This window comes from Fulmarus glacialis, unplaced genomic scaffold (genome assembly GCF_000690835.1).
Source record: "Fulmarus glacialis isolate BGI_N327 unplaced genomic scaffold, ASM69083v1 scaffold8171, whole genome shotgun sequence".
NCBI classification, from domain to species: Eukaryota; Metazoa; Chordata; class Aves; order Procellariiformes; family Procellariidae; genus Fulmarus; species Fulmarus glacialis.
This window is the reverse complement of record NW_009191795.1, coordinates 60270-86225: the sequence shown is the minus strand read 5'-3', so window position 1 is coordinate 86225 and position 25956 is coordinate 60270. Positions and strand designations below refer to the sequence as shown.

The 25956-nt window shown below is 36.1% G+C and overlaps 1 protein-coding gene across 1 annotated transcript in view; it reads left to right on the top strand.

The window, feature by feature from the left end:
- The window catches only part of LOC104083352 (G-protein coupled receptor 98-like), a gene marked incomplete at both ends in the record, with an annotated part of 85455 nt that overhangs the window by 10798 nt on the left and 48701 nt on the right, over positions 1-25956 (top strand). Inside the window, 15 exons of the mRNA XM_009586810.1 lie at positions 587-736; positions 1557-2030; positions 2811-2954; positions 4182-4353; positions 4745-4880; positions 6535-7382; positions 9405-9522; positions 10428-10599; positions 13222-13464; positions 15903-16310; positions 17350-17534; positions 18737-18986; positions 19165-19304; positions 20958-21118; positions 23646-23746. Coding sequence (XP_009585105.1) covers positions 587-736; positions 1557-2030; positions 2811-2954; positions 4182-4353; positions 4745-4880; positions 6535-7382; positions 9405-9522; positions 10428-10599; positions 13222-13464; positions 15903-16310; positions 17350-17534; positions 18737-18986; positions 19165-19304; positions 20958-21118; positions 23646-23746 — 3702 coding nt within the window. The remainder of the gene's footprint in view (positions 1-586; positions 737-1556; positions 2031-2810; positions 2955-4181; positions 4354-4744; positions 4881-6534; positions 7383-9404; positions 9523-10427; positions 10600-13221; positions 13465-15902; positions 16311-17349; positions 17535-18736; positions 18987-19164; positions 19305-20957; positions 21119-23645; positions 23747-25956) is intronic.

Here is a 25956-nt window from a genome sequence, read left to right as displayed (position 1 = left end):
AGCCATGTCGTATGTTTTCCAAATCCTTTCAAAATTACTTTACTCTCTGAAATGTGTTTAGACCTTTATAATGGTATAAAGTTGTTTAAAGCTGAGTGAGGCTCAGCTCAGTGGGCAGAATCATTGTCATTGCCTGAATTTGTTTAGATATAATGCTTATATTAATCCAAGCCTGAAAACTTTCCTTATTTATTGGCAACATCATATTTTGACTCCTGTTCAATTTAGATTCTGCTTAAACTTATTTATGTATCATTGTAGGATTTTCTCACAAGAGCAAGTTACCCATGGATTTCATATAACAGTCTTGCTTTGTGTGTGTTTATGTGTGTGTGCACATGGGCTTGATATCACCCCCTTCTCATACCTTGATGGTCCCGTCTGCTGGGCTGTTTTTTTTGTTCTCTCAGTCTCAGTTCTAACTACTAAAGTACTGTTGAATTGTCTTAAGAGGAGAAAACTCGGTAGGAAGAACTAATAGATATGTGCCCCATAGCATCTAGCAATGAAAATCTCAATGATCTGAACAAGAATACAACTCACTCTACATTTCAGATTTTTTGTTTGTTTGTTTACTTTTTTACAGATACAGAAGTTTGGTGATCCCAATGGAATTGTACAGTTTGCTCCTGAATCATTAACTGAGAATAACTATACAGAACCCTCAGCAGTAGAAGGGCCACAACGTATTACACTGTTTGTCAGACGAATTCAAGGCACTCTGGGAAACATAACGGTATTCTCACTCTTTTCCTAATAAACAGTATAATCTGCAATCATCCTCAGTAATGATGTATGGAGAAATATTTTTTTCTGTGCCTTTCAATTGCTTGTTTCTCAAATTTGTTTTTGAAATGTTGCCTTTTACACTGAATTTAGCAAGGACTCAGCCCTAATACTTGTGGTTTGGAGAGTCAGATTCAGTCACCTCTGGTCAGGAAGGAGACTCTCCCTCTCCCCCTGTGCTTTTGGTGGGAGAACAGAACAAAGCATACTTACATAGTGAGCTTTCTTTGAGGTCATCACATTTGCTTTTTTCCAGGCATACTTATAGGTAAGAATCAGACTATTTGTCTGATCACTCACGTCACTTATTTTTTACTTAAAGTTGTCTAGAAGTCAGCATTTTAACAGTTACTCGTTTAATTAAAAAAAAATCAATTAATAGAAGCATCTGCTGTGTTTAATGAGAACTCTTCACCCCTTTCTCTTGTGAGGAATCTTGGAAAGAGGAAAATCAGCAAGGATGTCTCAATGTAAAAATAGAAATAATTTTTTTTAATGGTTCAGAGATTCCACATGGTTTTAAAGAAATTTTCTGAAGATACACAAAGGAAATCTTTACATTCATAGTACTGTTAGAGGAGCAACATACCCTCCTTTTGTAAGATAGTCTGTGTGCCTCTTTCTATGCATACCTAAACAACTTTCTATTTTACTACTTAAAAATGATCTGTTCCATATCATATCTATACTGAATCCCGAATAGAAAAGTTTCGGACTTTGTGGGTAATTTTGCTTTCTTTTGTTTTGTGCATTTTCTAAACTCATTTCAGATTTACTGGGAAATACGTAGTGAATCTGACATCACAGGTGACTTTCTTAGGACAGAGGGATCTGTTGTCATTGCTGACCAGGAGAGTACAGCTGAGATAATTATCTACCTGTTACCTGATGATGTTCCAGAACTGGATGAAAACTATGTGGTACAGCTGATTTCAGCAGAAGGTGGAGCAGATTTAGACCAAGAGAAAAGAATTGCGAAGATCAATGTTTTTGCAAATGATGATCCCTATGGAGTGTTTGCCCTGTACTCTGATCTGCAGTCCGTATTAGTAGAGAGAAACCTGGACCGGTATGTTCAGATTAATGTAACTCGGCATGCTGGGACATTTGGAGAAGTGATCGTTGAGTACCATATCTTGTCTCATCATGAAGAAGCACTAATTGCACCTGAGAATGAGGTGGGATACCTCACAGTAAAAGATGGTGCCAGCTTTGGAGTGAAAAAAGTGCCAATAAGCAGCCAGGTCTGTATTATCCTTTTAGTTCCTATGATGTCTATTGTTTCCATTTGTGTTCATCGCAATACAAATGTGCTGGAATAAGGTATCCAACTCTCAATAGTATCCACTGTGAAGAAGTATCTGCAGAAAAGAGAGTTTTAGTATTATTATTTTCCTATTTATGGAATAGAAATGGGTTTAAATATCACATTTTCAGATAATAATTGCAAAATCACTGCTATGCAGGTGTTCAAATATTCAGTTTTTCCTTCTGTCATTGCTTTGTGTTACTATCAGTTCAATATTTTATTATTATATGTATGCAAATATTTTCTCAAGTTTCCCTTTATGGATTGTAAATGGTGATCTGTCAGTGCTGACTCACAAAGCAGCAGATAAATTTACCTTCCGTTCTCTGCGTTCCCTGGTTGGCTGTTATTGTTATTACAGTCTTACATCCACACTTACATCCTTTTACATCCGTCTTACATCTTTTTATTCCTAAGGATTACAGTCAAGCTGAGGCTCACTGCGTTAGATACAATTTATTAAAATGGCAATAGTTGCTCTACAAACTCACATTCCAACAAGCTGCTGGTAAATCACATTCACAATATTGATGTTTTAGCTGTATTTCTTGAGAAACATAATCAACAAAACACTTGTCTTGAAAACACTGCTTTTTGTATGCAAGTAGAACAAAATCTGCAGATCGTTCTGCTACTTAGTTATTTGAACTGGTGGATATCATGTTTTTAGTGGAATTAAATGTCTACATTTTTAATTAAATTCTCTCTCTCAAAGGCATTTATGTTACTGGGCTTGAATTTTACTCTGGAACTGATTAATGTAAGCCTCGTTAGGGGAAGTGCCAAGGATGTGCCTGAAATATTAGGAAAAGCAAAGTCAGCTGTTCTGCTTATTCCTGAGGAAGCTGCCAATTCACAGGTCAGTAGACTGGCTGCAGTGTAACATTTCTACCACAGAAGGAAGGTACACTTAATTACAAAAGATAGCAGCTATAAGAATTCAGTTGGCTCCTTGAAGTTTTCATCATTGCAACCAATTTGATGACTGACAAGACTTTTCCAGTTATTACTTGTACTGCATATTACCTTTTCTCTGATACAAATTCTCATAGAAATGTGTTAATACAGTTTGAAAATGTTTCTTCAACTATAAAATGTAAATAGTGTAAATATTATGGTTACTTTGTACTTTTGTTTACATGAAATGGAAGTTCTGAGACTTAAAGGGAAATAACTAATTCTGGGCAATGTTATTCCTTCAAGTATAGCAGCCTCAAAGTAGGTAACAGCATGTATGCAGTAGTATGTACAAAAAGAGATGGAGGTCATGCTGGGTTTTAATGCAGTTGACAGTATATTTGGCTAATCACTGAGTGGGAAATTTTCCATTTGTCTACTTTGTAGGAGAGTAAGAAAAGAGAATTTACCTATTCTGATATGGTATACATGTATGTCAGGCAAAGACAATAGCATGCTGAGTTTTTATCTCTTAAATTTTATTGAAGTTTTTATTTAATGATTTAAATTGGTTTGAAGCACTGTTCTGTCTTTTAATTTGTAATTGAACTTAATTCAAATGGTCTTTTCATAAACATTGTTTACTACCATAGAGCCATTTATCATTGCTTTTAGAATGTGCAAATTATCCTTTCAGTCCCATTTGCTGCTCAAAGAAAAAGAAAAGTAGATCATACTAGCAAGAATAATTTTGTGAACAATGTCATGTGGCAACAATTGACTTTTCCCTGGATACACAGTTAATAATTTATTTTAGACCTATGTGTATATAATATAGTACTACAGCTATTGCCTGTGAGCATTAAGGGCAGGTTGGTTTGTTTTTCTTTTAAACAACAGACACAGAATGCTATATTCAGTGTTTTCAGTACTGAAATGTCAGTCCTACTGGTTCCTTTTCCCTGAGATCTAATTCTCAGAAATGTAAGATTTAGAAATATCGTTAAAAATTTGTGAAAGAAGTGTGTAAATATATACACACATACATGTATATATATACATACAGACATCTATATGCACGCATAATTATTGTAAAATGCTTATTTTACAAATTATAGTACGCTTTCACATACGTTATTGCCCATTTTTATTCCGTTTTCTGTAACAAGATCTACTATGTTTTCCGCAGGTTGGCTTTGAATCTGTGATTTTACGACTTACAGACATTGCAGCTGGGACAGGCCAGGCTGTCATAACCAGAAAAGGAGTTTATGGCTCTGTCATAGTTAGCTGGATTTCAGGATACCCACCAGACCTGATCACTGACTTTACTCAGCCAGGCACCGTTACTCCTCCGTTTGGTAAGTACTTCTCTGAGGAAACAGCTATGAAAGTTGCGTAAGTGACGATACCACCTTCTAGTTATTTGTACCTCTACATGCTTCCTGTATTAATGAAGTCATTAGAATGAAATTGCATGGTCTAATTTTTATCTGTAAGGGATATATTTATTTTTATGAGCAAAAAAACCCCCTAAGCTTCATAGTTACATGTCTGGGAGGTAAGCACAATGATATGCCCCTGAAGGACAGACAGCTTTGTGTAGGAAAGACCTTATCGTGCAGATTTGTTCTTCCTAAATGGAGTGGGATTGTGATTACAGTCCCTATCTCAGCATGTTCCCAGGTAAGAAGAGGATTCCTATTTAGTGATTTTGACTTGTGCGCTCTCTCACTCTCTCTTTTCCTTCAGGTACTGTTGTATTTTCCTCTGGTGAGCAAAGTAAAGTAATTTCATTTCAGGCTACTCCAAGCCTAAATAAACGTGAGTCATTTGCCATCACTTTAACAGCAGTGCACAGCAACGTGTCTGGTGGGGCTCGCCTGAGGTAAGGATATTACTTACACTTTTGAGTCGCACACATGCTGTAAGAATTATGACCTGTGTACAGGCATACACCTTATACAAATCCCTGTTAAATTTCAGGTAGCTAGCAAGCTGTAGTGCCTTCTTTGATAAATTTGTATGTCTTGTCTCAGGGCGAAACAAGTGTCAGTACTGCAGATCTGATCAGAAGTGAGGCTTTTCTCCAATTCCAGTCTATTTCATATCACTGGGATCCAAGGTGCCTAGAATGTGTCTAGAATGATGGAGACAGTTAAGAAAATGAAGAACCAAGATCAACAGTTTTAGCCAGGAAGCTGAAGAATGAAAGCAACTCTAGCAGTTTTCATTAGGGCCCCAAAAAATCCATATTTAGAAGATCTTAGATAACAAACATTATTTAAAAGAAATAAAATGAAACAAGAAATGCTCCAAAAATACCTAATTTGTATAAAAAACCCTTTTTATTCTTAAAAACAAAACCATTACATTTGATCTAGTTTTCCGTGTCAGCTAAGTTGTTATCTATTCTTCAAACTATTTTCTTTTTATTCTTCCTTACTCATGGATAGCTAAAAGTGCTATAAAAAGAATGGACATAGAGTTAACACCGCGTATGGAGAAAGGTATTGCCTTCACCCAGTTACAATTACGCTGGCAAATCTGAAGGAAGTAAGGAATGGACGGGATGGCAAAGTTCCCAAGATTGACTCCTTCTCCTAGGCTTGTCTAGGACTGGTGTCCTCGGAGCACCTATTTACCATGTGAGTCAAATACCCTGAGTGTACGAGGATGACCTTTCCCAGAAAACTTAAGACTACATCCCACAGAGGGTAAAGCTGACAATTTGAAGAGTTTTTGACTCCCTTAGCCATGGAAAGGGTCTAGTTCGTTAACATAAATCACTCACTGCAGTTGTAGTGCTGTTTGGTAGCATCTAGCACTGAATAATGGGTCAGTTCTAGAGATAAGTGTAAGACCCAAGGTTTAGCAAAGAGTCTTTATGTTAAGTTTCTATGCTTATTTTCTAGTAAGACGGGGATATATTTAATACGAAGATAGTAGTGCTTAAATTGATATTGATAATAGAGCTCAAATCTGGAGAAAATTGCTATGAGTAATGTTGTGAGGGCACAGTTAATATTTCAAACCCTCATGTAAGTTTTAAAATAACTTCTTTTCCTTCTCTAGCTTCCTGGCTAAAACTGTAGATCTGCTAGCATCCGTCTAATCCACAGTTTTCTCTTGGTACAGGAAGTTTGTTCAACGGTTAAAATTGGTGTTACTCGGAGTGACTCTATTGTAATATATCTCCTTGCACTGTGTCCACAGTACAAGACATCATCGTTTTCTTTGCCTCTTCATGTTCTCAGGAAGACCATATTTTATTTATCCTTCACTCTGTATCCTGTGCTCACTCAGGATGCATTAAGCCTGTGGAGGGCTGTTCAATCCAATCATTCCAAAAACATTTTTCAGGGAAGCGCTTTGCATCTTGCCTTGTATGGTTGTTATTTCTTCCCTCTACTCTTAAGCATTTTTTTTACCCACTTTCTTACAGCCATCATTGACTGGTCACTGCAAATTATTCTGCTTGGGTGTTTTGGTTTTCATATTTCATACTTCCTCACTCAGCTTTGATATCTTTTCTGTTTCAGGTCTGGATTTATGATAGCTGAAATTGAGCCAATGGGGATTTTTCAGTTTGCTCTTAACTCAAGATCTGTTTCAGTTGAAGAAGGTGTTCAGGCAATCACACTACATGTCCAAAGATTGTTTGGTTTTCAAAGTAATCTCACTAAATTGACATATCAGACCATTCCGGGAAGTGCCAAACCACTAGAGGACTTTATACCCATCGACAATGGAGAGCTTATGTTTTTACGTTTTCAGACAAATGCTGTGATAGAGATATCAATAATTGATGACACTGTGTCTGAAATGGAGGAATTTTTTTTTGTAAATTTGACTGCTGTAGAAATTTTGGATGTTCAACCTGTGAATCCTGACTGGAGTCCACGTTTGAATCCAGCTTTCAGTGTTGCCACAGTTAATATCCTGGCTAATGATATTCTTCACGGAATACTAAGTTTGGGCCCAGAGTTTGTTTATGTAGAAGAAGATGCAAACAACAGTACCCCAAACACAGTGATACTTCATGTCAGAAGGACCAAGGGTTTTACTGGTGATATTGAAGTAACTGTTAAAACCTTTGGGGGAGTGAGTGCGCAGAGTGGAGTAGATTCATATCCTTTTGGAAACGTTTATGGAAAATCAAACTTCACATGGGCAATGGAAGGAGAAGATTTTGAAGAACAGTCAGTCTCTCTGACTTTGCTGGACGGAGAAAGAGAAAGCAAGATGTCCATAAAGATTTTTGATGATAATGAGCCTGAAGGACAGGAATTGTTTTATGTTTTCCTCTCAGATCCTGAATGTGGAGCTCAGATTGTGGAAGGAAAAGATGAATATGGATTTGCTGCTTTTGCAACAGTAATTATTGCAGGTAATATTTTTTCCCCCAGAAAATACTTCTGAATTAAATACAGTAAATAACTGTGTGTTCTCATAGCAATTTTTGTGTGAAGATTGGAATTCTATTTGATAATAAGCAAGGTATTCTATTCCCAAATCCTGAGTTTTCCAGATCAGAGGGAGCATCTAATGCACCAAGCCCACCATGCATCCCTTAGCAACGTGGCTCAAAATACATTTAGAGATGCTGCTTGTCTTGTCCTCTTTTACTTCATGATGGGAAAGACCAAGCTTAAGTGTTTTTCTTTTATGTGTAGTAGCATTGCAGGCTTTTTTGTTTTTCTTTGCCATGTTGTCACTTTTACATTGTATGGGTTTTGTGCAAAGTATAAAAAACGGTTTCTGCTTTCGTTCTTTGATACTATGCAATTTATATCTGCAGTTTAGTTGTCCTCTGCTTCTGGGGAGGGAGGATAAGAACGGGCTTATACAGACATTAGGGAAGAATTTTTCTTTCAGTCACCACACACTACTGTGACAAAGTGATGTAAGAGCTCCAATTTCCCTTAGCTTTTAGATATCTATCAGATTGATCAGTTGAATATAAACCAAGTTTATCTGCAATATAGAATAAGTTTTAGAAACAAGTTGGGAATTGGACCAGTTTAGGTTAATCAAGAAAATTATATGTAAGGGCCAACATTTACTGGAAGTTTTGTGTATTTAGATCTTAATCTAAGACTTAATTTAGTCCTAAGAATACAAGGTAGATATTGGGAACCAGGATTAAACTGTGCTGTTGGATGAGTGTATGCAGCAACCAAAATTAAGTATGCAAGAACAGATTGTATAAAACACATGTTCCCTTCACGTGCATCATCTCTAGAATTCACCGTGCAAGTAACCAGTTGCCTGTATGTGCAAGTTAACCTAAGAAGTATGTGCATAGGCACAGGTTGGAATTTGAACTTGTGTTGAATCCCACAGAAGTGTATTAACACGTTCTAGAGTTACACCGTGAGTACAATGAGTACGTAAAGTAAAATCAGGAGACAACTTACGTTGAGAGTCAAAGCATGTATCTGCATTTAACTGTGTAGATAGAAAGATACCACAGGTTAAACACTTGTGCATGCGCATAAGCAAACACGCAGTTTCTGTTAATCTTCAGTTATATGTTGACATTTAATAAGCCCTGTGTTGGAAACAGATTGCCTTTTCAATTGCAGAGTAAAACCATCACTACACATAAGGAGAAATCCTTTAGAAGCAAGATTTAATGGGACACTCTGAAGGCATTAGTTTCCCCTCATTAACCCTGTTCTTTTTTCCTCCACTGCTGTTTTGCTGAAGTTACTTACATTCCCATGAGAACAATGCAGTATTTTGCAGCTTCCTAGTCACACATACTGAATTAAAGATGCAGGAGAAAAGCTGATGTAACAATTTGGGAAAATGGATGTGTTCAACAACGTTGTGGGTGGGGTGAATAAGAAAGCTGAAGTCACGTCCTTGGAAGCCTGTTTTTATCCCATGACCTACTATGGCAATGCTGTCCATCTAGGGGCACGCTGAGGCCCATTTATGTTTAGAAAGAATATGTTTTAAGGGATATGGTAAATATAAAGTAATATAGCTGTAGTGATATCTCATAAGGGCATTATAAGCAAGGCTTTTGACACTGTTCTAGACTACTGTAACAACTAGTCTCTTGAAGTCAAGGGACACAGAATTCAGTCAGTTTGCTGAATGCTGCTGAAAATACAAGCTTATGTACAGAGAAGGTACCAGGACTCTCATACGGAATTTACTTTCAAAAATGCTTATTCTACTGGTTAAAATAAAATTGAGAAATGCCAACATTTGACGTTCTAGGTAAATATGGAGTGTAAATTAAGAATAGAAATATTGAAAGAAGTTTTCCTGAGGTGTCCCCAAGTGATACTTTTGATACCTAGTTTTTATTTTTTTAGCAGTAATCCATATTAAAGTTATAACTTAGTCTCAGCTTAGCTTTCTTGCTAATTACTTTCATGGACTGTTTCCTGTATAGGAAGCGACCTTCAGAATGGCATTTTGGGATTCATTCCAGAAGTACAAAGCGGTCTTGTACTTGATGAAGACTCAGAAAACAGAGAGGTGCTGCTGATTGTCGCGAGGCAACCAAACAGGTGCAGGCAACAGCTGATTCAAGTGCTCTTCCCACATGCTGTAATGTGCTGTGTTGAATCACAGAAGCTGCTGCTGGTGGAAGAGGTTATCATAGAGTTTTATAATAAAACTTTACCTTTCAGCTCCTTTAATAACTTGCCAGAATCTGGCAAATGGGCTTTTAAGTTGTGAATGTGATTAGGTCTGTCACTGTACTGTTATAAAGCAGAAACGGAAAAAACAAGTGTTTTCCAACTTATACCATAAGGCAGCAAGTGTGAAAGTTTTGCTTAAGGTAAAGTATTTATACTGCTAAAGGTGTAATTCAAATTCTCATCTCCCTGTGTAATATAAGTAGGTGTGAATACTAAAATGAGAAATTAAGAAGGGACCTAAGTGTCAGCACTATGCTTATGTCTTCACTCACACAGATACTGTGTTTTTTCTAATTAACACATATATACATTGCACATTTATGTGTACTTTAAACAAATATGCTCAAGCACTCAAAGTTCCATAAACTTACAGGAAATCCAAATTCCGCCTGGCTTTCCAGGCAAATGGTTACTATAGTATTAAGGACAGTATTAAGCACATCCCTCTCTTCCAAGCACCAGTGTCTCTTATTCAGCTAATCTCATGTTTTCTGAAACAAGAATGGAGTAGAATCTGGGTCTCCATAATTGCTTTATTTTCTTCCAGTGTTACTTTTTGGTAATCTAAACAGGTTTTAGAGGAAGGAATTTAAGTAAAGAGAGAGAACTTTTCATCTTAATTCAGTTGGTTCCCTAGTGATAAGTTTTGAGTACTAACAAAAAACATATATTACCTCTGTGGTTTATATTTCCTAAAGCAATAGTGCTCTCCTTCAGTACATGTATCATAGAATCATAGAATCACGTATCCTCTTTTGTTTTGCTTATAGGGCTTTTGAAGATGTGAAGATCTTTTGGCGTGTGACCTTTAATAAAACAGCTGTTGTCCTTGTGAAGGATGGCATGAACTTGGAGAACGAACTTGTATCTGTGCTGGGAGCCACTACCTGCATGGCAGGTCAAACAATATGCAACATCTCCATTGAAATAAAACCTGATAACGTAAGTAATTATTTCTCATTTATGTACAGCATTATGACATTGAATTGCAATTTATCAAGATGAAAAAACCCCTCTGATCCAGAGGAACTCATGTGTAGGACACAGTTTGAAGATGGTAACTTGACATCTGCTCTCTGCAAACACATGTTTATTTACAGGCTTGTACTACCTCCATTGTGACTGTAAAAATTTGGGAAGGACTTAACTATTTAGTTTGAAGAGTAAATTGGAGATCTCAGATTTTTATAGAACAATAATAAAAAAAGAATGGAGTTATTTCAGTGAGATGCATATTTATATATGTACTCATATCCTTCACACAGTAAATTTTTCATCTATCAAACCGAATCTTAGAGTGGTTTATGGAAAGCATATCCTGTAAGTAACAACATCTCATTCAACAAAAAAACTTTTATTGCAACTTGTGCATAATTTTACATGCCTAAATCTAGCACAACGATCTGTGAAAACTCTACTCAATCATAAAGCTGCGTAAGAATCTCTCAGTGTCTAAAAATCTGTCGCTGTGTACATCCAGCTTGTGAGTAGCGAAGTTCAATTTAGAAGTCATCATCCACTAAAGCCATTTGGCATTTGTCTGTTGGATATGCCTAAGCTTAAGAGCCTTGAGAGGCCCAGCTGGCACTCAAAAATGCAAATGTCATTGAATTGACACAAAGCACAGCATTCAGTCATTTTTATGACAAAGAGAAGGAAAAAAGTATTTTTATGTGAACACCTAGTGGTTAGAGTAGTCACTTAAGAAAGGAAGGATTAATGTTTGTCATTCTTTCAGAGTGGAGAGTTTGAAACTTACTGAGAAATTATCCTAAAAGCCAGGCTGGTGGCAAAGCTGTGTTCTGGGGAATGGAAAAGGACAAGATGAGAAGGTTTCCACAGTTTTTCTGACTACATTCTAGAAAATAACGCAAGATGTAGGATGTGGGAAATAGTGATTTCCCACTAGGGAATAGGGTGCATTCTCTTAATTCAGTAAGAGGGCCATTTTCCTCCTTCATCTTCTGATGTTATTTTTACATTACAGAGCCAATGAATAAAATATATACATGAGCAGGGCACAGGCTGCCTCGCTGAGTAAACTGGGATTTTGAACCTGGTTAGGCCACAGGAGTGATATCATTATTTAATGACAGCAGTGCAGCAGCTGCAGAGACGTGCAGTTGTACCACATGAAGCACAAGCGTGTGCCACGCTAACAGGTGCTAATTGAAGGCTAAAGTTCCCTATGGCATTCCAGTAAATTTGTGCCTGTCATCAATTCGTCAAGATCATTCCATTTAAAGAATTACTTAACAACAACTCAATTAAAAATATATAGTATTTAACCCGTCATATATTTCCCAATTCTTCTTCCAGTTCTGCTTCCATAAGATAGCTTATGAACAAATACATTATGAAATGATGAAGTAATAAATAAATTCAATAAATATTTTACATTTTTATGGCATATGGTATGACATATTCTAGCTTTTCAAAGTTTTTACTTAGTCAGCTATACTGACTTCAGTAGCTAAGAGCTAAATCCTGCTTTAATCCTAGGATTAAAGTAGGATTTCCAAAAATCCAAAGCTGAAACAAAAAGCTATCTTTACTAATAAAAAAAAAAGTCTTCAGTGATCATAATCTTTTTGTAATGCTATTGTCTTGTAAAGAACTACTTTTTTTGCAAGTTTGCTGATTCATGAGTGCATGTAATAGGTACAAATAACATGTTTCCAATCATTTCTGGAATCTTAGTAATCAGATGTCTATTTCTGAACATGCTATGTTTGTATTGTAGGTACAAAATCAAAGATGAGGCAGCATGTCATATTGTAATTTAATATTGCTCTCTTATTTTCAATAAACAAGCATTAAGAATGGAGAATTGACTAGGCTAATTCTTTGACATATGAACACTAAAATTCAATACCCTGTATTTTCAGACAGACAGAAGATTTCTCTATGTCTTAAACCTCACAAAAGTCTATCAGATAGTATCTCTAAGCTTTGGGATTTTCGATAAAGTCAGTTAAGTGTTCAAGTCTCTGAGATTTGCTTGTAAAAACTTGCATAAACATGTTAGTGTTTAAACACTAAGGCTGTATGCAAAATGTTTTTCAGAACTTTACCTAAGTTCAATACTTGAATACAGTTAAGTTAATTAATTGCAGTTTCAAAACTGTATACTTAGACTTCTGTGCAGTTTTTCCACACATGAGTATGTGTGAACATGCCTTTTTGTAAGGCAAAAAGAAAATGAAAGAGCAAATTCCTTACAAGATGTACATCTATGTAAATCCATAATCTTGGAGAGTTTACTGTCATGTATTATGGCAAATTTACAGCCTCAATACATGTAGTATATAAATAGCTACTTTATTGCAATAACTTCCATGCGAAAACCTGAGATTTCATTATTGTACATGACAGAGTGGTGCCTGTTGCAATATTACTTTTAGGATATACTTCATTGTACTTACTGCACATTTCAGGAAGCATGCTTGTGGTAAGTGTTAGTATGAGTAATCCATTGCGCATACAAAATAATATATACATTTTTAAAAGCTGAAATGAATTAGTAGATCTTATAATGATATGAAAATCATCCCTCCTTTACAGGTACCTGAATTTGAAACTTTTTTTTTTGTTGAGCTGTATGCTGTAAGCACAGGAGCTGCATTGAACAGCAGTGCCAGATTTGCTTTTGTAACAGTCCTTGAAAGTGATGCTCCTCGTGGCTTAGTATATTTTGCTGTGGGATCTCGTTTTGCTGTGGCTCATAAGAAGACAACTTTAATCAGTCTGCAAGTGCTTAGAGATTCTAGTACATTAGTAACCACAATGGTTAGCTACAGCATGCAGGTAAGACTTCTGTTATTATTTTTATTATTAAACTTATTTTTAGTGTTATTTTTATCGTTAAATCATTGTTCATTCTCTAAAGTAAATATGACTGTAATTAGCATTTTTTCAGGAAACAGTCAAACATTTACTGGGCCCATATTTTCTAGCTTCTTTTGTTTTCCATTAGTAAAAAGACCTTGTTTTCATTGCATTGTCAGGGGTGATTTTGTTTGTAGTACCTTCCAGTAGCCCCAAAGACTACAGTCAGGCAGGCATTAAATACATTTCTTTCTTTGTCCTAAGGTTCTTATGAGACTCCAATTTTTGAGGCTTCTTTCTCTAAAATTAAGTTTTTATCATGATGGGTATGACTACAAGGTTCAGATACCAACAAACTTACCGTCTTAGGTCACAAATTTATTAATACACAGAGCACACTTAGGAAAAGAGAGAACTTTCATCAAATTTTATTCCATGTTCTTGAAGTACTAAACTTGAAAATTGTTCTTCTGATTGAAAATCTCGTGTGCTAAAGTCAATTTTATCATCTCCATTCATTTTTATGTTTACAGCTGTAACACCAGACTCTTCTAACTGTTGGCCCTTTTATCTCTAAATGAATACCTCATTATTATTGACAGATGATGAAGATTCTCCTTTAGCAGAAGTAACACAGCTGCAAAAACATGATTCCTTCCACTTCCTTATAGTTGTGACTCCGACATCAGGGTACAGGCTGCAAGAGGGATTCCTCTAAGTTCGCCATCGCATTGGAATATTGCTTAGCCTGATCTACCTTGAATATGTGGGATTTTATACCTAGAAGCATTATTTTGGGGAGGGTTGTTATAACAAAGCATTGTGTGACCAGTGTACTTCCGTCACCCTTTATAATATAAGGCTTTTCATTCTATTGTTATATTGCATGCATATGTGTTTTGACTGCACAGGATTCCATGGTGTTTCCATGCGTTTATTATACAGTAGCTGGCCAGTGTTTTAGTTAGATTGTGTGGTAACAAATTTTCACATTCTTTCCAGCTAAGAGTTCATTATAATTTAGCTGTTAAATGGAGGAGAAATTGCTACTGTCTGGTGTATATTTAGGCTAAAATATAGGGGACAATTCCTTATCTGATTGTATTTTTTATATAACACCCCTTCTTTGGACATTTTTAGATTTTGAGTGTGCATGGCCAAGTACCAAAGTATTGGTACTATTGGTACCTGTAAAATAAGAGGTCATGGCAGACGGGAAGCATGAGGCGCTAACTGGAAACACATGTTTATCTCATTCGTACAAAGGTTTCTTAAACATTGTTCTTGTCACTAGTGCTTTTATTACCACTTATTTTCCTGTGTCCTAATTCTCAATTGGGAGGGATAAACAAGAGGAAACTTCTTACTGGAATTTGCATAGATGATGTAATCATGTTCTAGAGCAATTCTGAACAGATACACACTACATTGATTTACAGTGTTCTCCTGCAAACTCAAAAAATGTCTGATTTATTCCATAAGCAAACTTTACTAGTTAAAGCTAAATGTTTTCAAAAGGGGTCTAGTATTTCACAAATAAAAATCCTTGTTTTTTACAGTAAGAGACCTTTCCAAGATTACTTAACAGTCAGTATACAATCTGTACTTATTAATAGATACTATTGAAAAATCATACATTTGAATAATAGCCCAGAATGTTAGTTTCCACTTAAGGAAAGTTTATTATATTACCAGATATAATATCAAGGTTATGGCAACTGACAAAAAGAGCAAGAATGTGAAGAATGAAACAATATCTGCAAACCTCATGGAAGGTAAAAATAGTGCTACTTCACAGGGAAGTGAGGCCATATAGCATTCCTAGATAAGTTCATCTGTCTGCCTTGCATGTGTATTCTATAGTGTTTGCTTTGTCTTTGGACCTATATGGATTGTTCTTCTTTTAAGTATTTATACTGGGACTGAAAATATCATGAATTGATACCAGTTTGGGCACAGAATTCTAAAACCTTTGCTTTTCTTTTGTTTGGTTTTTATGTATTTGTGATTCCTGTCTGTACCCTGAATTGAGGGACTTCACGCTGCAGACATAAACTTACATCAACCCCTCCAGAATTCACCCTATGGATGTGCTAACATTTCTGTAATATCTATTCACCCAGAAAAGCTTTGTGATTTTTTTTTCCGGAAAAGAAGAAGAGGGATCCTGTTTACTGTTGACAATATATATAATTCTTCCTCTAGGTTCTCACTAACCACAAGTGACAGATTGCTATTTCAGGGAGGTATTTCATTTAATGTAATTGTTATATCATTCTTAACTGCATTTTGAAAGGGGATTTCTTTTTTACACATTTAAATTTTACCTATTTAAAATACGTGTGTTCTACAGGAGCTGGTTTTGAACAATGGTATCTATCATAACGTTACCTAAAACTCTTTTGGTTTGTTTTAAGGAGCTACAAAAACCTGAACCTATTGGTCGGACCTTCGTATCTCCAGCTGTGGCAGGACAAGATTTTGCCAGATCTGAAGGTTTATTGACTTTTGAACCTGGACAGAGAAATATGTTTCTGGATGTGACCCTGACTCCAAAGACAGGATCGTTAAACCCGTTTCCTAAACGTTTCCAGGTTGTACTTTCTAACCCCACAGGTGGTGCCAGAGTAGATGACGTGTATGGTATTGCTAACGTCACCATTGTCTCAGGTTTAGACTCCTTGCCAGTTTGGGGGCTGATTGACCAACTGCATCAGCCTCTTGATGACACCATTTTACACAGAGTCCTCCAGAATCTGAATGTCAAAGTGGCCTCAGAAACTACAGAAGAGCAGCTTACTGCTGTGATGCATATAATAGACAAGGTAAACTTTTCCTGCTCTTTCTTGAATGACCACTGACTTTAATAAGAGTGTAGTAACACGTAGGCCCGTGATAAGATCAAGGTTAGCATCCGCAGCAGTGAGGTGGATGCAAGGTAAAGGTAAAAAGGTAAAAATAGAAAGGTAACTGCAAAGGTAAAAATAGAAATTGTGAAGTCCCACAGCCAAGGAAGAAGTTTGTCTGCCACTAGTTAGGATGGTGGCAGAAAATCAAAAATCAAATATGTTGAAAAGAGCAACCAGTATTAATTTTGCGCATGTACCTATAGCTCAAGGTTCTCTTGCTGCGCAAAATTTTCCCTTTGGTGCCATACGTTCATAGAGCTTATTACGGTTTCTTGATTGTCAGGCCACATCTTTGTTGGTTTTAGCCCTGGCATAAGAGAGCGAGGCCCAAGGTTTACTCATATCTTCACAGCTGACTGCAGTCAACACACAAGCAAATCCTACCAGGGCCAGCTGGAGTCTGCTGTGCTCTTAACCAGGCATGCAGCTTGTCTTTTTTCCTGCAGTAGCTTTGGGAATCGGGTTGGCAGGGTAGCTGAGCACTTTAGCATTCGACTAAGTTCTGTGAAAACTCTGGGGACTACTTTGATGGCTTTCTGGCTCTTCCGGAGTTGTGGAATAATGCACAAGAGCTGGAAAATGTTTAAATACCTAGACACAGAGAGGTGTCATGAACAATATTCATGAACAACAGTTCATTTGTGATTGTTGCCATTTTGACACAGAAAACAGAGAAAATAATGTCAAAAAATCTCAGGACTCAACAATCTTTGATTTGTGAGAGAATGAAAAATGCCACATGGTTTCTTTAATTGTCAAATCCCTATTAGTAAGCATATCTTTATGTAGTTTTGACATAGACTGCGCCTCACACCTTGGCAGCGGTGGTAGGAAGATGGAAAAAATAATCTGAACTTTCAGAATGAACATTGGGATAAAATGCTCATTTTATGAGGAAATGATATAAGCAGACTTCTGTGTATAAATGCTGTTTGATTTCTCCTCCTTTCATTAGGTTACAGATGTAGGTGAAAAACAGTTACTCACTGATAGAAGTAGAAGTCTTTTCTATGAGATACTCTGTGCTCTGGCTAGCCCGAAACGCGAGGACACACGGGGATATAGCCTGCTTGCTGAGGTGACTGAGAAGTTTGCCTTTTCCCTGTTGACTGGGGTAATGTGTGGATCACCAGGAGAAAGGTTAGTAAACTTGAATTCATAATATGTTTTGGAAATACATGACAACTTACCAATATAGTAAAAATTTAAATGACATTTTTAGAAAAGGGACTTGTCTATCATCTAATATGTTACCTACATGAAAATGCGTTGCACTCTATCACAATCTTATAAAGCACTATATTGGCACGATGAGCTGTGTCACAAATAACTGGTACACTGATACGGGTAGCTGTGGGAGTAGGAGTCGGGAGATCTGGAGTGTATTAATTCACCTTTAGCTCAAACATTGCCTGGAAAAGGATTCATTAATCTTATTAAGAAAATAATACATAATTGTACGATGAAGAGCTATGTTCTAAGACTTAGATGAAAGTAACCCAAAATTTCTATTGGCAATTTCTGTGCGCTTGCTTTTGCTCACTTGAACATTATTTAAAATTTTTTAAAAGCTACTTGTAATTTTCACATGTAGTTTCAAATTGCTAGTTTTGTCTGCAAGAGCATAATAACCTGTGGTCAGGCTAATGGGCTGGGGAGATAGGTGACTGCAGAAATAGATGACACTCTTTTATGAGACAGGTGGTTTTAAACAGTGGTTTTCTCCCACTGTGAATCTATTAAACAACTGGTAGTTGAATTTAGAAAAAAAATACCTTCTTTCCCCTCAGAAAATCAGCATGGATTAGATTTCTATCTCAACTTCTTTTAAGGATGTAACTTTTCCTGCCATTTCCTAAGTTGTGGGGGGTATGAAGCCCAGCTCGGCCAAAAGACAGTAAATGGCATAAATATCGGCACTATTCTGAACAATGTCCAGAACTTGAAAGTTCGAATTCTTTATTCCAAGTTTTTTTGCATCATCTGTTGGGAATAAGAGGTAAAGCAAGATCATCCATTTTAATGCCTCTCGTTCTTGTAGTCTGATTTCTGCATCAAGTTATAAAGATGAGTATCATGATAACCTAGTTTGCCATGGAGGGGTTTTTGTTATGGATCATAGTGAGCAAAACCCAGAGGGGAAATGGAGAAGCTGAAGTACATAATAATTCAGCCCCTCTTTTTTTCACAGAAATGGAAACTAACTGTCTATCAAATGTCATAAAGCCTAAAAATGGTGGAGGAATAAAGTATTAATTACAAATACATTTTAGAGTCATTCTGTGAAGAATAGCGAAAGCTCCGTTCCACTTACCAGGCCTGTTGCTTTTCTATTTCAACAGAGGTAAAAATATCCTTGACAGTTGCCCGTACATTGCAATAATGGCTCACAACTGGTTTCCTCAGCAAATCAATGGACACAGATTTGATGGAAAAGATGGGGATTCTATTCAAGTACCTGAACATTTACTAGAGGTCTCTGTTGTATTATCGCCTCCTCAAGAAATGAACTGTGAATCTGTACAGTTCACAGAATATAGCAGTCAGCAGTGGTTCCTTACTGGAGATAAAGAACTTGCCCTGAAAAACAAGGTTTGAAGATAATGCAATTTATTTTTTCAAGAAATTAGTTTAATTTAGATATTGCTCAAAACATCTTAAATGTATTTGAAATAATGTGAACATTTTTGTGTGTGTCTCTGATTAAAATGAGCCCTGACTGTTAAATTTTAATATGAAATTTGTATTTACATTGTACGTGTTGTTTCAGGTTTTTTCTATGAGTTTGAAGGGTCGGAGTTCACACCCTTTGAAAGAAAACAATGAAGTCATTTATCGGATTTATACAACAGGAAGTCGGATTGTTCCACAAAAATCGCTATGTCTCCTCTGGAATCAAGCTGCTGAAAGGTTCTTTTGTTAATCTGTTTAGTTTTCCAGTTTCTACTGTGAACCTGTGTATTTGCCTATGATGTGATAACTCCGATTAGATTATTTGCAAGTATAAGATTGATCCATTTCCTATCCATCTTTTTTTCTTAATTTTTCTGGCCTTTGTACCAGCACTTAAAACTTTCCATATAATAAAATGCGTAGTTATTCTAGCTCAGACATTTCTCAGACGTCTACTCTTGACTTTTTTCACCAAAGTACCATTTAGATTATGTAATGATGTGTTAGGCAATGCTGAGAGGCCATAAATCCCAGAATTGCATCACTTCATTAATATTAATGACTTTGTACTCCTTACAATTGTTATCAGACAACGCTTCAAGTCCATTCTTACAAAAGTAATTAATTAAACCTACAGCTCCGGTATTGCTTCAAGTCACTGGCTCAGAATATTCCTAATTTGCTAATATCCACTCTTTTCTTTGGGTCTATGAAAGACACTGTATAAATGAACCAAAAAAAACTGTTAAGGGGTGGACTAGGGATTTATTTAGACCAGTATCCTAGTAGTGGCTAAAAGTAAATGCCCAGGGACGCGTAAGATCAGGACAAGCATAAATTGTAGTTCCCCTAATACTTTGACTCTATGAGCTGAATATGATTTTGTGTATTTAATACCCCAAATGATTTGTCTACCACAAACTTGTCTAGTCTTTCCTTGCACCATCCAGAATTTTAGCACATCTTTTGACAATGATCTCTATAGGGCTATTTCTTTTTGACAAAAAAGCCATCTCCTATTGTTTTTTTTTAATATTGCTGCTACCAGCTAAGTTGATGTCTCCTGGTTTTAGAAGAAATGGTGAACTGCTGATCATTTTCCATTCTTGTTGCTACTCATACCATTGCAAACCATGGAATAAAGTTTTCTGTGTATGCTTTTCAATGCCCCATTATTAGACTATCCTGTGTCTTTCCTCTTCACACAGTATAAATGAATTTGGAGAGAATTATGTTCTGTATCCTGCTGAGATCTAGTTGGTTTAGATATGATTTCATTAGACTGACTGGATTATATCAGTCTGTCACTGATATCAACTATTGCTCTTCAGAAAGGAGATGCAGCAGAATTTACCTGCACGCTCTCCTTTTATCTGGACACTATATCAAGAGCAGACGTGATTTCCACTAGAAATGGCTTAGGATGTCTCCTGTAGTATCCTTTTTCAAAATCAGTTCACCAATACTGAAAGAAAACAAAACATTAATTTTAGTTTCAAAATGACAAATAGCAGTATAAAATGAAGTGTTCTCCATCATGGGGTAAGGTATTGTGCAAGTTAAGTAACACACTATTTCAAAAGTCAGACCGACCTGTAAATCTTGCAGAAGTTTTAAAAACATGGCCACAAAAATTCTCTAGTGAAAAAAAATGTTCATTATCATATATTTACAATTTTTTTAGTCATAAAAGTAAAAAAAAGCTATAAACAGTGTTTTAATTTCATGTAAATGTGCTATTCTAAGAACTGCCCCAGAAAGATTACACAAAACATTTATGCAATAATTTAGAAAACTTGGTATTTCAGAGATAATACAATAATTCTCAAGACTGCTTACCATGTAAATTACACAAATCCTTTCCAACTTTGTGAATCTTCTGTTTTGCAGCTGGCTGTCAGATAGCGGATTCTGCAGAGTGGTTGATGACACGTCAGACTATGTGGAATGCTCTTGTTCTCATATGTCCATTTATGCAGTTTATGCCCAAACAGATAACTTGTCTTCATACAATGAGGCTTTTTTCTCTTCTGGATTCATCTGCATTTCAGGTCAGTTGATTTAAGACAGTTTTCTCATTAATAAAAACTGATGGCCAGTAAGACTGATTGATTTTTAGCGATGTTAGTAACTGATGACAATCTTCTTATTTGGAAGGGTATTGGAGGAATGTTAAGTAACTTCCTGGTATTAAAGTTGCTGTCTGGTCCGGTATTTGCACACTGACAAATTTTGCCACTGAAAAAAAAAGTCCAGCAAAGAAATAGGTTTCCTTGTGATATTTTACTGAACTGTACAAGAGAGAAATATGTCATTCATGTGGGGGAAGAAACTTAAAAATCCTAAATTCACCTGTGTGTCTAGCAGCAGTACAGTTGTCCTCTTTATCAAATCTTTCAGACACTTTTCTACCTAGCCTGAAAGCTTTTTGACAATTTTAGTTGATAATTTACACTCCGAAGTGGTAACTTGAGGGAGATAGACTCCATATCACGTGTGTAGAGCTCCAGTACACTTTGCTGCCTAAGTGCTACCTAATATCTTGGGAGAAGCCCGAGAGTTTAACCTGCGGATCATGACTCACTTCATTGACAGCTACGATAGCATTTGCAGAAGTCCCGAAGTGTCAGACTGAAGGTCTAAGTTTTAAACTCAGCTTGGCCTCTGAAGGAGATGGCAATTACACCTTTCACATTGCAGTTGGTTCACTATTATGTTGCAGGCAATCCTGGATGAAAGTAATTTTTTCTTGTTGTGTTGATAGGCACTGTGCAAGCAGGAACCTAAGAGTAAGGGCGTCACTAAGAAAACATGCTAAAGGGATTCTTAGTCTAACCTTAAGGCACTTAAATGGGGTTCTGGGTCTGCTCCTTGTGAGATTTATGAATTCTGTACTAGATCATCACTGTATGAGTAACAAAAACAGTGCAAGCCGCTAAATCCCCTATTTATCCCTTGCCAGCAAACTGCCCTAACAGACTAAACCTAGGCTCCTTAATTATTTCAAAACCTCAGCCATAAAAAGGGAGATAAAGAAAGAGAAGAAAACCCTCTGGTTTTCACCTACTTCATACAAATTAATTGTATTATTTAAAAATAATGAAAGAATTTTTTAGCAGATAAAAATAAGCAGATTTTAAAATACAGTTAAGCTTCTAACTTAGATTGTGTTAGTGAAAGTAAAAAAAGAAAAAGAGAAACTATAATAAACAAATGTAAATACTGGTTTATAGGAAAAAAAGTAAATTGGTGAGACAAATATGCCATAGAATGCAAAATGCTATAGGAACTGAAGAAAAAAACAATACAAAGTAAGCCAATATGCTGTAGAAACTGAAGCTAAGAGAAATATTTGGCTGAACTGGAAGCAATAAAGACCTTCAGATCCTTGTTCAGCACTAGTCGTTTACTGTAGTCATGTGTCATAAGAATGTATTTTAAAAATTAGAACAGTTTAGCCTGTCTAAATATACCTGCCTTGAATATACCTGCAATGCCTTTCAGCTTCTTTGACTGGTTGAAGGTGTTTCCTTTTGTGATTATATAATGTTTAAATCTAGTGATTAACAAATTGCTTTAGATTTAAGAGCTATACAGATATTATTTATTTCTTTAACATCTCTACCTAGGTGTGAAGAATAAAAAAAAAAAGAAAAAAAAAAGAAAAAAATAGCACAGTAGAGTGAAATAGAATATTATTATTTCCAAAGTTTTCCTATGTAGACAGTTGTATAAATATCACTAGCTAATTTTTGTAAGGTTTAGAAATAATTCTTTCTGCAATGATTTATTTCTTTCATATCTTACAAATACTTGTAGTTGAGCAATCAGTCTGTCTCAAGAGATAGTAAAAGATCTGCCTTAAGTATCCAAATTCCTGCCCTTCCTGGGGTGTGGAAGTGCACAAACAATTACCTCTACATGAGCATTAGCAGCGTTTTCCTTAGTGGCTCAGCTTTCCCAGGGTCCTTCTTCCAAGAACTACTTACTGGTAGGTAAGGGGCCCCTCCCATTTCTGTTCTGTTCACGTTCACAATGAATTAGTGAAATGAAAAGTGGTGTTATTCTTTCTGAGTACTGCTATAACAGATTTCTACGCTGAACACAGATGAAATGGGAGACTGGCATTTAGAAGATTATAGCTATCTCCTGAAGCCATGCTACCCAGCTGGAGGCAATTTTTTATTTATTTGTTTCTAAAAGCATTTTTGGATGCAGTAATATGAACACTGAAGAGTCACCTTTGCTTTATATTTAACTATTATGACAATCATCCATATCATGCAGAAATTAAAAACAAAAACTTTGCAAAAAAGTCGTGTTTACATTATGCAATTATTTTAGCTCCCAAGCCTATGAAAAAGTTAAATAGATGTTAGTACTTCAGTAATAAATTCATGAGTGATCCCAGTGTGAACCAAAGTAAGCATATTCTCTCTGTAAGGTTTGGTGTTGGTTTTGGTTTTTAATGATCTGCACCTTCAAGAGATCCAGCACTGTTGTTCTTATCTAGCATAGTTTATTAGCCCAAGCTTTACATTTCCCTTTTTTTTTTTTCTTGTTGTTGTTTCTGTGTAGGTTTCACTTTGGCTATTATCTCCCACCTTTTCTGCACCAGGTGTGCAATGTTTGCAGCTAAACTTCTCACTCACATGATGGTTGCTTGTTTGGGTACTCAGGTAAGAAAAAAGGCTGAAGTCTCAAACTGTAAATTAAGTACATCTTTACTTCCCTTTTCCTTGCTTCTATGGCCATGTCTGAACACACCTCCTTTTCCACAGTGTGAGCATTTTTGGAAAATGTAAAATTTCAACACGATACTTATAATAAATCCAATATTCATATCCTACGTTGGGAATTCAATTGAAACTATACATTTTCTGAAAATATTTAGAGAAAATTTATGGATGATATAGCCACATGAGAAGATAGTCCTGTATGTGGAATAATAAATGTTTTGATGATGGGGCATATAATCAAAATAAAAGAGTTCCTTCATTAACATCATTATTTATTAAATAGATTAATGTCAGTAATCATAAATTCTGTGGGAAAGGTTTGTTTTGAGTAGTAGATGATGAAAGCTCTTTTGCACTCTAGTATTTGTAGGAAGGTATAGTTATGAAAAATTTAAATAATAAAAGATAATAAACTGTAGAAAGTCTTCTAATTCTCTCTTACTGGTTCAAATAGTAAGTAATAGAATGTCAGCAAACCAAAGGAGCATATAAAAGGAGAATATGTCTTTCTGTCCTATAAAATATAACTTCCTCAGCTTTGGTACATCTGGTGAAATGGAAAGCTATGAATAACCTCAAGTATTTTAAAATTACTTTATGGAAAGATTCCTTAAGAAGGAGATTTTATGTCTATTTTTAATACTATAAAGATGATGTAAATACAGATTTAAATATATGCTGAAGGCAGGGATGCTGAGAGAATTTAAGCATATTAGCAGGCAGGTACTTGGAGGAATGTGTCGTGTCAAGGAAATACTCTGTAGATAATTGAAACAGCCCTGTGTTACCTGTAAAAGTTTAGCAATTGACATATCTCTCAGAAAAGCTTTTGTATAGTGCCATGGTTAATATATAATTTTATTTATGTTACCTCATGATATAGTTCTTTGTTGTATAATGGAGTGCATTGATAATGTTCATCACACAACTGGACTTAAAATAGAAGGAGCAGAAAGGTCCTCACAGCACTTCTAGAGATCACTGGATACCAGCAGGTTTCTTGCACCTTAGGGTGTGAAAGTATTTTGACATCTCAGTTCTTGAGTTTTGAAAGACATACTTAATGTTTTTTAATAGTTCTGTGTAGTTACATGGAAAGCTAGTTTGTTCCAGGGACCTGTAATGTGCGTGGTTACTAGTGTACAAATGTGCAGACTTAATTTGGGACACATAGCTCATAACACAGGTAAGGACTTGCATACGGTAATGTGTCAAGATTTTACAAAACAAGACTACTGAGAGCTTTGCCACACATTTTACGGTCTAATGATAGATTTTGCAAAAGTTTCTTCTACTTTTTCTTTGCAGTGAATGTTGAATTGTCTGTGTTCCCAGAATTGTTTGGTATTTTGCATATGATGGAACTATCCTTATCCATGTTGCATTCTTTCTGTCTCCAATACTCTTCCATTTCTCTGGCAATATGTTGCATTTCCAGTACAGAGACGCTTGTTTCTTTTTACAGCATGTTTCTTTTTCACAGAAGTCTTTTTTTTCTTTTTTTCTTAGAATCATAGAATCATAGAATCATTAAGGTTGGAAAAGACCTCTAAGATAATCGAGTCCAACCATCAAATTAAGTGTGATTCAGTGTGTAAATTAAGATGTTTTAATGGGTCTGAAGGACCTGGTGAGGAGTCCTTATAGAAGCAAGCCCAACTTAGGTCGGGTTGCTCAGGACCCTGTCCAGTTGAATTCTGAGCATCTTCAGCAATGGACATCCCACAAGCTCTCTGGGCAACCTGGTCCAATGTTTGACTACCCATTGTGAAAAGTATCTCCCAATATCTAGTTTAAATTTAATTTGTTGCTAATTGTATCCATTGTCTCTCATGCTGTCAGTATGCATCTGCAAGAAGAGTTTGGTTCCCTCATTTCTAGGCATTTCTATATTGAATAGAAATTCTATTCTATATTCTTATTTCTATAACAGTGATAAGATTTCCCACTCCCACACTCTTAAGACTGAAGAGCCTCAGGTCTTCTGTATATTTTGTGGTCTGAATATCTTGGTGGACCTTGACTGAACTTACTCCAGTGTGTCAGTCTCCTTCCTGTAGTGGAGATCCCAACTCCAGATGTATCCAGATGTGGTCACACAAATGCTAGAATCGAAGGGAAGAATCGCTTCCCTTTACCTTTTGCTAGTG